The sequence below is a fragment of the Salvia splendens genome, chromosome 10, assembly GCF_004379255.2.
Source record: "Salvia splendens isolate huo1 chromosome 10, SspV2, whole genome shotgun sequence".
In the NCBI taxonomy this organism is placed as follows: domain Eukaryota; kingdom Viridiplantae; phylum Streptophyta; class Magnoliopsida; order Lamiales; family Lamiaceae; genus Salvia; species Salvia splendens.
In genome coordinates, this window is record NC_056041.1 from 2,511,635 (window position 1) to 2,528,269 (window position 16,635).

At 35.3% G+C, this 16,635-nt stretch overlaps 3 protein-coding genes and 1 pseudogene across 3 annotated transcripts; 1 reads left to right on the plus strand and 3 right to left on the minus strand.

Annotated features, from left to right (window-relative positions):
- Nucleotides 1-2,039: 2,039 nt before the first annotated feature.
- Nucleotides 2,040-5,831, minus strand: LOC121753060 (signal recognition particle subunit SRP72-like). Its single transcript, XM_042148216.1, has 6 exons — nucleotides 5,597-5,831; nucleotides 5,320-5,459; nucleotides 4,462-4,814; nucleotides 3,975-4,071; nucleotides 3,604-3,888; nucleotides 2,040-3,296 (listed from the first exon to the last, which is right to left on the minus strand). Exons 1-6 carry the CDS (start codon nucleotides 5,715-5,717, stop codon nucleotides 2,322-2,324), a joined length of 1,971 nt encoding a protein of 656 aa, XP_042004150.1. The 5' UTR covers nucleotides 5,718-5,831; the 3' UTR covers nucleotides 2,040-2,321.
- A 960-nt stretch (nucleotides 5,832-6,791) lies between these two features.
- LOC121750198 lies at nucleotides 6,792-8,808 on the plus strand (annotated as a pseudogene).
- Nucleotides 8,809-8,818: 10 nt separating this feature from the next.
- On the minus strand, nucleotides 8,819-10,090 carry LOC121751780 (protein sym1-like). Its single transcript, XM_042146575.1, has 4 exons — nucleotides 10,031-10,090; nucleotides 9,854-9,934; nucleotides 9,514-9,608; nucleotides 8,819-9,426 (listed from the first exon to the last, which is right to left on the minus strand). Exons 1-4 carry the CDS (start codon nucleotides 10,088-10,090, stop codon nucleotides 8,952-8,954), a joined length of 711 nt encoding a protein of 236 aa, XP_042002509.1. The 3' UTR covers nucleotides 8,819-8,951.
- Nucleotides 10,091-10,395: 305 nt separating this feature from the next.
- On the minus strand, nucleotides 10,396-12,849 carry LOC121750105 (rhomboid-like protein 11, chloroplastic). The gene is made up of 7 exons (XM_042144562.1): nucleotides 12,507-12,849; nucleotides 12,039-12,163; nucleotides 11,693-11,778; nucleotides 11,578-11,618; nucleotides 11,326-11,492; nucleotides 11,160-11,222; nucleotides 10,396-10,741 (listed from the first exon to the last, which is right to left on the minus strand). The coding sequence occupies exons 1-7, from the start codon at nucleotides 12,679-12,681 to the stop codon at nucleotides 10,577-10,579; spliced, it is 822 nt and encodes a 273-aa protein (XP_042000496.1). The 5' UTR covers nucleotides 12,682-12,849; the 3' UTR covers nucleotides 10,396-10,576.
- Nucleotides 12,850-16,635: the final 3,786 nt, after the last annotated feature.

Here is a 16,635-nt window from a genome sequence, read left to right on the forward strand (position 1 = left end):
TGGGGTACTCAGTCTGAATAAAATCAAATAACTAAACCCAAAATCGGCACAATCCAATACCTAAAATCCGAATGGGCGAATGGACAACCGTAGACAAGCCCGAGGGGCAATAAAGATACAACACCAAGGCAAGCATAAAACTTGAGTAACCTACTCAATTCGACCCGATGACAACATGATGATCTCTAAAGTTCGACCATTCCTGTCAATGCGCCAATTTCGTTGTTTTCATCGTTTATATTCTGAATTGTTTTTGTACTGCTATATTAGCGCTTCTCTTCTTTCTTTTAGTTTGATACTCCAGTTTGTTGTACATCAAAAACATTTCAACCATGCATAATATTTTTATATAAAAATTAATACTATATTAAAAAGTAATATGAACTCAAATCGACTAGATTCTATTTTGATACCGCAGTCCGCACTATTAGTTTGATGGTGGAAAATCTACATAATATCTATCTATCATTACACTTTATCTGTCATTTGAGATACTTATCTCTCAATATCTTTCCTTTTTACTGCCTTCCCTTTTTCCTTCTACGGAAACAGACAATTCAACTAACAAAAGTTAGTATTTTTTTAAAAATTTTCGAATATTTTCATCTCTTTGATTGGGACACATCTTTTGAAGACATGGAATCTAAAGTATCTGTCGAAAGCCCATGTTCGAATTTTCCGAAACGAACTTACAAATAGTGAATATTCCTCTCCCTAAAAGGTATCTTCCTCGACCAAAAAAAGAAACAAGAAAAATGAAGAAAATTAATTAATAGTATAATTATATATGTTGTATCCTACTTTCCTTCTGTTAATGACTTGTTTGTAGGTTTTCTAGAAATTAACCCCACAAACACGAGTTGCTAATTTGATGAAAACAATTTTGTGATACTTAATTACTCATAAAACGAATCTTGAGTTTTTTAGGAAGTTGTTTCACTATTTAAAGTGTGATTTGGATTATCGTTGCTTTGGTTATGTTGGCTACTTTATTAGTCAATGTCGTGGTACACTTTAATCATGTAGGCTACTTTAGAGGTTGATTTTTAATTAGATGCAGAATTAAAATGTGGGTAAATACTATTTTGCCAGCTATTTTACAATTACTAGTAATACCCTGCAAATTACATGAGAGAAATAAATCATAAGTGTCAATTGTAAGACGTTGGTTGGTTAAACTTACTAGTACTACTAACGTATTAGTATTTGATTTGAAGAAAATGGCAAAAGATGTGTATTTTCGGAAATTCGTAAAATAAGTCATATCTACATTCTATATCCAATTGCATATTTGTAAGTAGTTTTATACTATGTATTAATCTGAATTTGAACCCACCTTACAAATTGTAGAATTATTTTGAACTCAAATATGTGTTTCATAGGTTTTGGGCTTGTATTCACTAAAGAGTTCTGCAGATTTATGATTTTGCAATTGAGTACTTATAAAACACAAGAAGTCCAAACTTTCTGCAAAACACAATCAAATCTTGGGCTGTTTGAAACCCACTTCTTACTATCATAAATTTAAGACCACTAGACTAAGAAAATTTGAAATAAAAGTTGACAATTCATTAACCCCAACCCAACCCGGCCCAAAAAAATTGGGAACCCTCACCCGAAAACCAAAGAATATCCCACCCGATACCCGACTATGTATATTTGGGTACCCAAATACCCAATGCGGTACCCAACCCCAACTATTCGGATATCCATAAACCCAACATTCTTTTCTATATAATTTCCTATATTTATATAAATTATTAATTATATGAGTTGTGATGACTGATGAATACTAGTACTATAACATTACACGACACCAGACTAGGAAACAAATATTAAACACTTAGCAGAAAATAATTATTGTAGGAATGAAATTTTCAAATATAAGAAGTTCGAAAAAGGTGAAAAGTGAAAACTAAAAATAAAGGGAACTAAATTCCAATGAAATACGCAAACCCGATATATGTGTATTGCAGGTATCTGGTAAACAATACCCGGCAGTGGCACCCCTAGGTAAAAACAAAACTATAACGAGATCATTTAACAAGGCATGTTGTAGTAGGATTTAATTAGAAACACAAAAATGTTCAAGTCCAACTACCAAGATAAATTTTGAAATATACGGTTCACGTAAAACTTAAACAAACACACAAAAATATGTTGGCTAATCAAATCAAAAGACCAAGTTAATTAAGTTCTATGTTTGACGTGCTTACTACTGAGGCAATACAAATATGATTAACCCAACAGTCAAACTTGAAGAATTCTTCCTTTCAAAACACACCTGATGATTGTAAAGGCAAAGTTCAGGCTCTCGATATTCAGTTCCTCGATTTCTTCCTGGTCTTTGAGGAAGGCTTGGTTTGTTCTGTGCTGGCATTCTGAGATGTTCCTTTAGAGTTGTTCGTTTGGCTCGATTTCGAACTAACAGTGTTGGCAGCTTCTTTACCGACTGCACCCTGAGAACCCCGGACCTGTGCCGCTCTCTTATCCTTTCTCTTAGGCCTATAACTTGACCTCTCCCGCTTTGGCAGCCACCTTTCTGGATCTGGTGGAGGACCAGGGTTTGCAGGGTCGAAGCCTTTTGGGTACTTGGGCTTCCTCTTTCTTTTCTTCTTTGCTTTCTCCTTATTCTTTTGTTCATATGCCTCAGGAATGCCTGCGATTGGCCCATTGTCAACGTGCTTTGCACCAGAAGTCTTCTCCAAAGCATCCACATCAATTCCCTTTAGACCAGTAAGGGGTTTCAGCTGCTTCTCATAAGATTCCGCCTTTGCAACATCTGTATGAGCAGCAGTCTCAATGAGACCTACCAAAGCGTCCATGCTTTTATGGGTTTTAATGAGCTCCTCGAACAGACGAGCAGCTTCATTTTTCTTTCCATGTCGAAGCTTAAATAAAGCTGCCTCTCGCATGATGACAGCAAGTTTATTGTCTTCAGCCATGGCATTGGACCACCACTGTATTGCAGAATCAAATACAGCATCAGCACCATCTATGTCTCCAGCACGTTCTTTGAGTGACACGATGGTAGCAGTCGTTGCAGGCATGTGCTGAATATCTTGTATTTTTAGCAGCGACTCAGCTGCAATTTGAGGATGGCCAGCAGATGCCGCAACCTGTGCCCTCGCAAGTAGGACAGCGTTTGACTTATCAGGAAACTTATTTGCAAAATTCCCAAGTATCTCCTCAGCCTTATTGGCTTTGTTTTCTCTCACATGCACAGCAGCTTGCAGAAGCACTGGCATTATACTCTTCGGAAACATGGTTGGAAGTGCAGCAGCAAGTTCTCTAGCCTGCATATCGTTTTATAATTAGCTAAAGAATCACTAGAAACTTCTGATAACAAAAATTCTCAAAATAAAATAAATAAGGATACTGAATGGGAATGGAACTAAAAGTCTAAAACTATATAATAAGAAAAAGAAAAGAATTAACACTATATTAAATAGATAGAGCAATCTCAAAAAAATTTGAAAATGCATTTTCTGACTACCGCATTAGAATGAAATATATTGCCAACGTAAAACATTTATTGCACAATGCAAAATTAGAACAATCACAAAATTTACTGAGAAAGAAGGGCTCTCGTAAATGGAATACCTGATCCAACTTATTTGAATGTAGTAGTAATAACAAACGGTTAACATATATAGCTTCCCTCTGCTTTGGGGAGAGCTTTAGGTCAAGGCCGCTAGCAAGAGAGAAAGTAGGTCCTTCACCCTTCACTATTAGCTTATCAAGCTTTCTCAAACCATCTGACACATCCTTAGGGCCCTTCAATGCAACAAGGTTGTTTTTTGCCACCGCAAGTGATGTTTCATCTGCCAAATTTTTCTTGATAAGAGTAGAGTAAGCTTCTAGAGCTTCTGGATTGTTTCCTAGGACCTGCAAAAAAACATTCAGAACCTGTTAGATTTCTCTCTACGACAAAGGGAGATACAAAACAATGATAATATTACATCGCTGAGAACCTGTTGAACATATCCTAGTTGAACAGCTACAGGTGCCAACTCGGTTTCTATGTCATCATCCAATAAGTTCTCTTCCATCAGTGTTTCCTGGCCAATTCTGTATGAAATAAGTGTCAGCTTAAGTATCACTCAGATTCTCATTTTGCATGATTTCATGACGAAGTGCAGGCAAGTCTCTGAGGAGTTTTAAGAGTATTGCTAGACCTACCCAGCATGAAGTGAAAGGAAAAAATGTGTCCATGTGCAACCTCCTCTTTGCAGGACCACAGAAGTACTTAGCCCAAGGCAGAAAATGATAAAATTCGACTTCCACAAATTGTCTACATACAACTCATTGTTGTAGGAACAAATAAATAAAAGCTCACACTTTTCAGTTTCATGTATATAAACTCCCGATAATGCTATACATCAAATTCTGAAATGATAAGCACAAAACTCAAAATTGTTTAATTGATTATTAATCGTGGTTCCTGAGATTGTACATTACCTTCGAGCTGACAGCAAAAGTTGTTCCGCATCTTGAAGCTTGTTTCTTTCTATCAAAGAGCAAGCAACATTGTAAGCCAATTCGAAACTGCTTGTTGGTTTAAGTCTGAGAGACTCAATTGTCCCCTGGACTTCGGTAGCCCTCCCAGCAGTTACCAATGCAGCAACAAAATTGATTTCTAGAGAATCTATCTTGGACTTCTGAAGATTTTGATACACTGATACACATGCATCCATTCTTCCTAAACGAAATAAAATCTGTGACTCTAACAACATAGCTGCAGAGTCCCCATTATGCCCTTTCAGAGAAGTCAAAGCTTCATCCAACTTATTTTGTCGATATAAGCAATATGCCTATTTAGAAAAAGGAAAAAGACATTAATCTCTAAAAAAATAAACCCTAAATTTGGCCAGTTAAACATATCATCCTACTATAAGAGCCGAAAACAGTTTATGGATACAAAAAATCCCAGCTGCTGAAACCGGAAAATATGAACAGATACATACGATGATTGCAACTTTGATTGTAAATTAGCTCTAAAAATCACTGAACTTTGAGATTCACTTATTTGTGTAAAATATTGTCTCAGTAGTCTGACATAAACAATCTAATGAAGATAATTTATGTTAACGAAAATAGTATATTTTTCAAATTTATCAGACTCCTGAGAAGGACTAGAAAGTTCTAACATCTATAGCAAAAGGATCATAACACCACCCAAAACTATGCCAAACTTTCTAATGCGTTCAGCTGCAATCAGCATTCTTTTAGAGTTAAAGAATTTAACTCTACACATTGAATAAGAAACTACGCAAAAATAAATCCGAGATCAAATCTACAAACAAATCATCGGAGTACCTTGAAGAAAGTTAAATCTACTGAAGATTTCCTGGATAATTTTTCAATTGCAGACAGAGCATCATCAATTTTGTCGTTTTTAATCAGAGCCACGACTTTGCACCGAATCGCATCTTCATCTCCCGGTGCAATCGAAAGAACTAAAGCAGCAACCATAGACCAAATTAAATGAGATTTAAAACATCAACAAAGAAAAATCACTATTAGCATCGCGATTCTATATACGAAATATGTTAACTGATATGAATGCGGAAAGTAGTTAACTGAATCTACATACCTTGATCTGACACCCTAACGGCGAGGTGAAATTCAGAGCGCTGGATGTGCCGATTGAGTGACGTGAATAGATCTTCAATTGACACGGTGGGGGAGGCGGCCGCCGCCGCTTTAGGCGCCATTTCGAGCTTCGATTTCACGGCGGCGGAGGGGACGAGGGAGAGGGAGAAAAATTAGAGGTATTACCGATTTTGACACGTAATTGGAAATTGGGATAAATCGGCAAAATATCGATGTGTAATTAAATTCATTTTTCCAATATAATATGGAGTAATTAGAATCCATTAATATATGGAGGTACGACTGAATTTACATTTCTAACCTTAATCTTGGCCAAATTATTATATGCAGTAATTTAGTTACGAAGTCATTGTATCTCGGTGTGGATAGATATATTATGATACACAAATACTCCGTAAAATGCTTCGATTTAAAAATGCAAATTATATTTCAAAACAAACTTAGTGTAGTTACTATATAAAATAAACACTTACTATATTAATTTTATAAATAAGAAGATGAAATAATTTTTTTTATAATTATTACTCCATATAAACTCTTTTAGGAGAATTACTATACAAAACTTTGCCGAAAAATATGTGTCATAAGTAGAATAGATGGTATATTAAGTTCAGAGGAAAACATATTTTATTATTGAATCCGGACTTTCTCTATTCCATTTTCTTTTTTTTATTGTATCGTTTTAATTAGTTAAATACTGATTATTTTGATTGTTATTCCTAGTATACAAATTTTTATATTTTTTATTTGAATATTAGATGTAATTATAAAACTAATTGGATAATTAAATAGAACGAGACACATGACAAATGCAGAGTTTTCTTTCTCAGCATACTGCAATATGCTCCAAAAATGTTTGTCTCTTGGAATGATAGAGCTTGAGAAACTAGAAGAATTGGTGAAATCTCAAAATTTAAGAGGATTTCGATTACCACTTGTACTCAAAGAAGAAGTAATCGTATATTTAGTCGTAAAGGGCTAGTATTTCCTTTTTAAAAATAGACAGTGGTATATTATATTGAAACGATCAATTTTCGAGTGGGCAATTTTAATAAGTGATGGTTAGATCTATTACACACGGCTTTATAAATGTGTTTTAAGATTTTGTTTTAGGAGATCCTTCCGAGGCCGCACCGGATATGATAAGCAAAACAACGCGGGAGGCTCGTCTGCGTTTCACATTGCAAAATTAAATTTAGAATTGATTTTTATTCAGTAAACGAATACTCCGTATTTAATTTCACCAGAAACATAAAATAGTGTTTGAATGGTAGTATCATATTTATGCACTTTAATTCAAAATTAGTCCTAAATTTTTCATCGATAAAACCTCTTAATCTTAGCTCGTATCCGATCGATCAGAAACGGAGCTATTGAACTAGGGTTTGATTAACGCCGCCGCAGAGGCAGTAAGCTCGGAGAATGAAATCAATGGCTGCGGCGGCTGGCGGCGGCGCTGCGGGTTCTTCGAGCCAAATACACTTCGGCGGCAACCGGAGGCCACCGCTGTTTCCATTTTACGCGGCTTCTCACCATTCAACACGGCTTCTCACCATTCAACACGATTCTTCTTTATCTTACGACTCATCAGCCGAAATCCCTCTGCTACAGAAGCTTCTTAAAGCACCACTTTCAACGATCAAATCAACACTCGATTCTGAGTTCAGCTCCGTCGCGGCCGAGTTCCCCTGCGCCGCTCTGCTTTCTTCTCTCTACACATCCGCTCCTCAGAAAGCTTATTTGGTAATTTCACATTCTCGATTGCAATTCATGTGTGTGATTTCGCATTTCACAAAGGAGAGCTCCTTAACTTCTACCCGCTATATTCGTAGCGATTGAAACTGAGAAGTTTCGTCAGTTTAGGTTAATTGTTGGAGTAATTTGATTGTTTATATTAAAATTCTTATTATTATTATTATTATTATTATTATTATTACTATTAATTACTGTTTCCAATCTGCCATAAACAAATGTTGTTCACATCTTGTTTGATTGTTCCGAGACTCAAATATCGGCGTTTTTTTGCAGTAAATTTGATTTTTGCTGCATAACTACACTCCAAATTAATGACTGATACAATGTTCTTGGCCTGCTATAGCCAGATTATCGAATGGAAACTAGAGAATTTGAGAAACGATGATGCAAAAGATCTCACTAGCTATGCTCTCGATTGATATCGTTGTGCGGGAGGATCAAAAACCTCCATTTAGCACTGCCTGTGTTTTCATCAATGGAGGAACAAGGAATTATTCCAGCTTCTCCAGTTTTTAATGCCCTAATATCGACAAGATTATCCTCGGGTAATTTGATCACAGCATTGAGCTTATTTGAGATAATGGAGGGCTCGGAGAGCTACAAACCTGATGAAGACACCTACAATGCCTTCATCTCTGCGTATGCAAGCATGGGAAACAAGACTGCAGCGGAGGATTGGTTCAAGGCTAAGGTGGAGGCTGGATTTCATGCTGATGCTCGGGCATATGGTTCCCTCGTGCATTGCTGCATCAAACTGAGGGCTTATGAGGATGCTCGGAGATATTTTGAGGAGATGCTGTTTGAAGGTATATTGCCTGATGAATCATCGGTTATTCAAGACGTGCTGCTGATGTATTGTCAGCAGAGAAACTTGCAAAAGGTGAAGGAGGTTTTGAAGTTTGTCAGGTGGCGAATTGATTTGAATGTGTGTAAGAAGGTTGTGGATTTGTATCAGGAGCTAGGGTTGGCAGGAGATCTGGAAGAGCTAGTGGTGGCTTTGTCATAGTCGAGCCAGAGTTCAGAAGCTAGATCTGTGGTTCACTGCTCGTTGATGAGAATGTACGCGGATAGGGATAGATTGGACGATGTTGAGTACTGTGTGGGGCGAATGCTGAAGGATGGCGTCTCGTTTAGCTGTGATGAGGATGTTGAGAAGGTGATATGTTGCTATTTCAGGAGGGAAGCTTATGATAGGCTTGACATGTTCTTGGAATGTATGAAACAGCATTCGTGTAAGCTCACGAAAACAGCTTATGATCTGCTGGGGGCTGGCTACCGGCGTGCGGGCCTGTTGGAGAAGACGAACGACGTGGTGAGTGAGATGAAACGCACTGGTTTTGTCTAGATTTGGCTCGTTTCTCAGATGAAACAGTTAATTATTGCAGTTTTGGATCTGTTTGTGTTGATGGAGCAGAAACTACAAATTTGGATTGGAAATACATGAGTAAATAGGCTAATGAACTGTGTGTTGCTATTATTGGAGAATTGATAGGAATTATTAACATCACGTTGAACTAGATATGTATGACTGCTTCAGTTGCATTTCCACATATTCTCTAGCATCGGAGATGGGTATGGAGTTACCCATTCTCGTCTGCCTCGTGTGCGCCCATCAACGACCTAGCCTCTAACTCGTCTGCAGTCGGTTTCGAGCCGGACCCTGCCTTGTCTGCAGGCATGCAAGACTTGAACCAATCCATCCAGGGAAGGGCTTCTTCCTGCTGCTCGACCCACGAGAGGAAGCAGCTGTCGAGTAAGCAAAAGATGTTGACATAGAGGAGTTGATACTCAACAGGCACAAATCTGAAGTTGGCGATCTGGACGAACGGCCACATGGTCCCCTCGAGGATGACGGCTGGGATGAAGTCGCGCCTCAATTCTTCCGCCACTTGGGAGACGGATTTCCCGGACGTGAAGCCCATATAGGTGAAGAAGAGGAGCAAGTCCATCGGCCCGAAGATCGTCACGTCGAGAGCAACTTTCATTGCGATGAAACAGAACGATCTCGGGTGTAGCTTCAGGCGCAGCCTGATGAAGCTGTCCAGCCAATCATACCTGCGTTTCGATGACCAAAATTACAACTACAATTGATTATAAGACAGTCCGGATCAAGTTTTTGGGATGTGGTGAGAGTGTACGGACCAGAGGTGGCCGACGGGGCCCACAAATCCGATACCAAACAAACTCGTCTTAGCAACTCGCTTCCAATTAATGTGGAAACGCTCCTTTTCTTCATCCTGCAACCTTTTTTATTATGTCAAATATTCATTACAAAGCTAAAACCTATCACAACATGTTGAGGATATTAAATTTAAAAATGCTTGAATTTTCCCATCTTTTATTAAATGAAAACCCAACTTTCTATATTTGGACAAATCAAGAAATCAAACTCAATCTCAGAACCTTAATAAATGGAGAAGGAACGTACTATCATAAAAATACAAATAATTGTACATATTTAAAATAGAAGAAAATGACAAACATTGCGTTTTTTGGCGGTAGTGTGCGTTATGGTTTGAGCAGCCATATCACCAATGCCCCATATGATGCCTGAGCTCACCATCTGCACAACGCAATTTTTAATCCAAAACGGAATACAATCAAAATTTAATATCTACACTTTTTTTCCCTTTTCTTTTTCGTTTGAGCGAGAGATCACCTCGGTTCTAAATGGGTACTTTGATAAATAATACTGGTACCAATTCCAAAGCTTCGACATGGTAGATTGTGATGAACATGCAGAGATTTTGCAATTCTTTCATTGATCACAAACATTTTCTGAATCAATCCCTAGATTGTTTCCTCGAGAAAATAGTTTTTATGTATAAATATAGTATATGGATGAAACGGTTGTGTATTCTTATATTCATCTATTCTCAGTATTTTGTGTCATCCATCAATTCTATACTTTTTCATTTTCAATTCAAAATAAATACTAATGGCATGTTACTTTAAGGAATTTAAGTAGTATAATTTCTCCAGACTTAAGAAAACAAGTAAATAGAAAAAAAAATGGAGTGTATATAATCAAGAAAATGCCATGAGATAAAATACATCAATAACCTATGCTACATAGACTACTACATTGTCATCAGTTTGCAATATACAATGACAAAACCACCCTCATCAATCATGGCTACATGATTCTTGAGCAAAGGGCGTCATAGTAAACCAGTGGTGAGTTTCATCATCAAAAAAAGAAGCCCTATTTCTCATCAGTTGGTGTGGGAACACTACTGAGCAGCCAGATTAGAACCACACCGATGAGAGCGCCCGAGAGATGCGCAATATGGTTTACGTTCTGCATAGCGTACCCGCCTCCTCGGAAGCTTCCACCTATTCTCGCCGAAGCTTGGGCTGCTTCCATCACCTGATATATGTGTTACCAACATCAGCCACAAACTTGCCAAATGTTTCAGTGATGTCCCAACATTTCAAATCTCAATTTCATATTCAGGCACCTGAAAACCTCTGATGAGGAAATACATGCTTGAATACTTACTTTCCACGTGGGCTCACAACAGCAAAGCGACGTGTGAGATTTCAAGTGCCTTAAATATCACATATGGGACATAATTGTGGAGATGTTGAAATTTGGGTTGTAAAAGTTAGCAAATTATTGAGAAACGGCCAAGTAACAATGTAGTAGCTAATTATCACCATATATGATTTCATCGAGGTGAAGCAAGAAACTATATCAAGAGACTCTACACGATTAAAAAGTTTAGGAGCAAACTAAAAGGCACATCAGCTTTGGTTGCATAAGTCACAGTCTCGTAGATACAAACCTTTTCTACCACGAATTGCCCCAGTATAAGAACTTCGAGGATCTTCCTCCAATCCCAAGACATCTGCAGCACATGTACGGGAGTTTCAGCAGCTCGGAAAAAAGGAAAAAAAAATATACGCTGCGTCACTGCCTAATCACCCAAGAAAGCCTAATGATCATCATACCTTCACAAGGACACTAATAGCAAAGAGTCCAAATACAGCACCAGACGCCCCAATGGAAACAGCATTTCTTGGAAGAACTAACCATGAAACAAGGTTCGCCCCTGCACCTGTCAAGATATAGGAAAGCCACAAAGCAAAGTTTCCCTCTTCTTCTTCAACGAGTTTTCCTGGATCACAAAATTACAAGCCATCCGTTAGCACTAGCCATTTCCTCAAAACTTTTTTAAAGGAAACAGGCGCAAAAGGTCTCACCAAAGATGTACAAGAAAAACAGATTGCTCGATAGATGGCTCCTGCAAGCAAAAACACTTGCTGAGTATAATCTCAAATTCCACATGTAAAAACACGAGAGAATGAGCAGCCTTACCAGTTGAAATGACAGAACGTAGACATTATAAACTGGTACCAAGCAGGCTGATTATGATAAAGATACAGTTCCTTAATCAACGGAACCTGAAAATCGAAGCAAATTCCTAGTTAGCTTCATTACAAGAACTATCTAACATCGGTTTGTAAAGAATCAAACCCAATATTGCAAGAGTTCTTCTATAGGGCAAATGAGACTGTTGACATCCATATTAAGCTAATAGAGAAAGCAGTGGAATATTTCTACAACTCTACATTTTACAGACTGGGGTAGAGTACATAACACAATAACCACCTATTTAGTACACCAAGATAGCAAAATTCACAAGAATGAGATTATACGAAACCTGGAAGACGTGATCAGCCACATATATCCCAATATTGATCAGTAGAATCCAGAATATGCCATTAACACGCTTCTCGCCCTTCCTTTTCTCTTCGGGCTTCCCAAGTTCCAGCTGTGATATAATGTCTAAGTGAAACATCATCAAACTGAATTACAAATCATACAAAAATCAAATTCCCAAATCATGATCAGTTACACAAGCTTACTCTAACTAGATAAACCTTTAATATGGAACCTGAAAATAATTTTCAGAAAAACAGCAAACTTAGGGCTTCACCAGCTATGGCATAATTTCTAAGTGAAACATCACCAAATTGAACTACACAGCCCTAATTCACTGTCAATAACAAGTTTATCCTGATAACTAGATAAATTTCAATTCTGTGGCAATAATAAATCAGAAATTCGTGCAATACAGGTGTATGTAAACAATATAAACTGACCCTGCAAAATATAAGTGGTAACTGACCTGAATTATCCTTCGCTCTGTGGAGCAACAATCGAGAAATCGGCTTCTTCCAAAGTCCAAAGGTAACTCGACTAACTTCAGGAAGAGGGCGCAGAGCCGCCGCACGGGCGCCGCCGTGGAATTTGGGCACTGTGATAAACTGCTTCTGCTGAAGCTGAAGATTGAGCTGAATCATTGCTCTGCTCTTGGGCTATCAGAATCCAATTTGAAGTTGGAGCGTAACAATTCGAAGGAGATCACATCCACATCGATGAAATCCGAAGTAGCACAAACACAATTGCCGAAATGTATGATTATTTGGCAGCCATTTCGTTTGTATGAGAAACGATAAAATTGTTTCCATTGAAAAAATATATTTGATGAATATAATAATAAATTAGTGCTAAATGTTAAAGAGTAATGCTAGAAAATTATTTTTTAAATAGTGAAAGGAAATTATTTATCGTCGATTTTAATACACTAGGCAAACTAGTAAACCAAACAAAAAATTCCATTTCTTTTAAGAAAATATTTCTAATTATTTTGTATTTCTTCAAGTACATATCATTATTTTTTAGGGAAATAACAAATAAAAAACACCCCCTCATTTTAAAATTTTATGTGCATCGAATCGAACCATACAACAATACGGCCCATTTTTGCTGATTCATTAATATTAGCCCAGTCCAAAATGAAATTAATTAGTACTCTCTAGAAATTCATATAGATAATTATATAAAATAAGGTATTTGCACCAGATTTTTTGTCTCATTTTGCTTATAGCTTTTTTTAGAGGGGTTCATGTTTTAGATTTAATGAATTGATAATTACTATTTTAAATTTATTTGACCAAAAAATATCCATCACAAATGTATTTTGAAACATCAAGCTGTGTGGCTTTATAATAAGTGGTGATCATAATTCTTATAGATGGTTGTGATTTCAAAAGAATAACACCAACAATAACAATATATAAGAAGACAAAATATACTAATTCAACATCAATTAGTAGTAATCAATAGGTCGTGATTTTTCAAGGTCATTTTCATATAAATCCAATACCAATACGACTGATAAGTCGTTTGTTTATTTCCCAAAAAGTTATTTCTTTTGGATATGATTTTATAATCTACCTCACAAAGCCACAACCAAATTTTTTTATTTGTTGTTTTAAATAAAAATATTTCAGGTAGACATACTCATTAATTTGTTTGATTGCTCTCATTTGAGTCGGGTTGGTACAAAACGTGTCTACATAAATAAATTTGCTACAATTTCAGTAGTAGATTTCTTTTTCCATTTAATTATTGAACCTCTAAAAACTAAAAATTAATGCCCCAATATTATTTCGAAAGGATGTTTGTTACTCGGAAATTCGAAGCACACTATCACTTCAAATTTCGAAAGGTGGAGAATATTGGATTTAATTTCATAAATTGACATGATGTTAATCATTAACATATGAAAATTGGTAGGTCATACTTTTTTCGGTTTCCTCTCATAGGTTATATTTTTTTCTTCTAGGATGAACTAAAAAATATAATATAAAATGATCAATCATCTAAGAAGAAAAGAAGCCCAAAAAAATAATTTTCCAAAAATTTTGAGTATGTATCTAATTTGATAGTGAAATTATTAGGAGTGAGGTTTTTTAACGTTGTAACGTAACATTACTCATAGAAAGAGTGCTTGGCACAATTTTCAGTACTGTTACTTAATTAATTATAAGCAATTAATATAACATCAAATAATAAAACATTCGTCTTATACTCGGTCTAATTATTGAAATTGAACTAAATGTAATCATAGACAATCTGCCCAGTTAACAATTTATGATAAGAAAAATCAAGAAGAGAAATCACAAATCTTGACCAATAAAGTAACCAAATCACTTCTTAACTGCAAAATAAAGTGAAACCGACAAAGTTAATGGCAAACACCCAAATTTAGAGTACTAAAAGGCGTCACTCTATAAAGTATCATTATTTGTATTTAAAATTAATTCATAATGAAATTACTACACGAACAATCAATACCAAAAGTAAGTAAAATATCTAGTGGGCAGATTCATGAATTTTAAAAAAAAATAAAAAGAGATAGAGCCTAAGAAAAATGATTGAATTTTTTGTGTAATGAAGAAACACATTTTTCATTCCATGAGATTGTAATAATATAAAATTATCACTATATCATTATACAATCTTAAAAGTCGATTTCGTACCACCTAATCTACCAAAACCAAGCAATCATAAGTTGATAAAGTTGATACGTTTGGGCAATTATATGATTTATAATTAAGAAAAATATACAGGAGTGATGTTTCATTACATTTGTTGGTCTTTATATGTCATTGGTTTAGGTATTTGTTGTTAGAAAACATTAATTAGACGTCCTTTCGATCTTAATAATTTTATTGAAATTTATGAATTCATACTCAAAAAAGTCTGACTAGTCAAAGTATGATTAAAAAATATCATTTCAATAGTGTAGTTAGTGATATGGGTTTATTGGATTATGTTATACCAATAAAAGCTAACACTCGTACAAGGAGGGCATGCCAAACCCTAAATAAAAGCTAAAAGGTAAATGTGAGGGCCAAAGTAGAAAAAAAAAACATGAAGCAAAAATGTTTACAATTATATATTCCAACGACAAACATAAAAAATATACTAATAAGTCTATATAAAAATTAGTAATTCCAGCGAATTACAATTATAAATTGTTAAGTCAACTTTGGAGTAAAAAGGACAAATTGTAGAAATATATAAAAAATGGTGGGGACTATACTCTATATACGTTATTTTGTTTTATATATTTGTGCTCTTATGACAGATAAATAGGTTTGAAATATATAAAAAAAAAGGAATCTTATTTTTTTGTGAGAATTGGTAATTTGTTGTGATCTTACTATAGGGTTTTAAAATGATAATTCGCTACTAATGAAAACCCCCAGATTTAGGAGTAGATTCAACCTTAGTCTGTCACGTGGCAGACTTGTTTGCCTGTGTATCACAGATTACTTGATTATCTCTGATTTCGTATTCAGATTTCTTGAAACCATATGCTCAATTGTTTGCATATGCATCGTATATTGTTTACCTAAATTGTCATTTTAATTAACTATGGTGTCACCATAGTGCTTTGATTTTGTGTTGCAAGTTGTTTGCAACCATATATAGAGTTGTTTGCCTATGTATCGCAGATTACTTGTCTAAATTGTCATTTTAATTATGGTGTCACCATAATGCACCACTCTTAGAATATTTTAATCTATCGGTTAATATTAGGATATTTATTAACTCAAGAGTTTTAAAATCTATCGATCATGCTTCCATAATAAAAACCAATATTTCCAAAGTATTATTCCGTACTATTAAATATAAACATTAATTAATATATTTAGATATTAATAAGTTTAATGTAGTACTACTACTTATAGGCAAATTATTTTATCTTTAATTAATTTTTTCTGAAGTCTGAGTTGGCCACCTGACTGTAACTTAAACATCAAATTTACATCTTCCAATTGATTGGTATAACTTAAATTAAAAGTTTTTTCGAGCATCAATCTTACCAAGTTTGAATCGAATCAACTTTTATTTTCCAATGGTAGTAAACAAATTGACAAATCTATAATCAGTGATTCATACATCAAATTAGTGGCCTTTTATTGTCCACGTCATCTGTTATGCTTATCTATTTGTAGACTAATTTGGCTATTAGAAATAAATTAAATTGAGTACAAAATGGTACTTTGAATTTGATTATTGTCTTGTTAAATTACAAAGAATATTCTTGAAATATATGGATATTGAGCACGATTTTACTATCGAATATTCTCATATTCTTATTTTCGTGGTCAATTCACGTGTAAATTAACATAGAGTCAAAGCTGAAATTATAGTTTAACATGGCCGCCATTTTACTCGAGAAAATGGTAACTGCATTTGTTCCATATATAATTAATTACTTTGTCAAATAAGTATTATTCTTTTCGAGAATAAAATATGTTCCATCATAAATATTCCTATTTCACACCTCGATCGTAAAAATATTTAAAATTTGCTATTTTATCCGAAACCTTGATGTAAATTATTTAATTGTTCGATTTCATACAATTATTAAAGTATATAATCGATAAATTTATCCA

What these genes read in the sequence shown, in the direction of transcription:
- LOC121753060 (XM_042148216.1), bottom strand. Translation starts at nt 5,717, where the DNA reads ATGGCGCCTAAAGCGGCGGCGGCCGCCTCCCCCACCGTGTCAATTGAA. An exon ending in CGTTAGGGTGTCAGATCAAG is followed by an intron (nt 5,460 to 5,596) that starts GTATGTAGATTC and finishes TTGCTGCTTTAG; the next exon opens with TTCTTTCGATTGCACCGGGA. An exon ending in ATTCAAATAAGTTGGATCAG is followed by an intron (nt 3,297 to 3,603) that starts GTATTCCATTTA and finishes AACGATATGCAG; the next exon opens with GCTAGAGAACTTGCTGCTGC.
- LOC121751780 (XM_042146575.1), bottom strand. Translation starts at nt 10,090, where the DNA reads ATGTCGAAGCTTTGGAATTGGTACCAGTATTATTTATCAAAGTACCCA. An exon ending in AGTACCCATTTAGAACCGAG is followed by an intron (nt 9,935 to 10,030) that starts GTGATCTCTCGC and finishes TGCGTTGTGCAG; the next exon opens with ATGGTGAGCTCAGGCATCAT. An exon ending in CTACCGCCAAAAAACGCAAT is followed by an intron (nt 9,609 to 9,853) that starts GTTTGTCATTTT and finishes AAAAGGTTGCAG; the next exon opens with GATGAAGAAAAGGAGCGTTT.
- LOC121750105 (XM_042144562.1), bottom strand. Translation starts at nt 12,681, where the DNA reads ATGATTCAGCTCAATCTTCAGCTTCAGCAGAAGCAGTTTATCACAGTG. An exon ending in ACGTTCTGTCATTTCAACTG is followed by an intron (nt 11,619 to 11,692) that starts GTAAGGCTGCTC and finishes TTTTGCTTGCAG; the next exon opens with GAGCCATCTATCGAGCAATC. An exon ending in CTATTAGTGTCCTTGTGAAG is followed by an intron (nt 11,223 to 11,325) that starts GTATGATGATCA and finishes CATGTGCTGCAG; the next exon opens with ATGTCTTGGGATTGGAGGAA.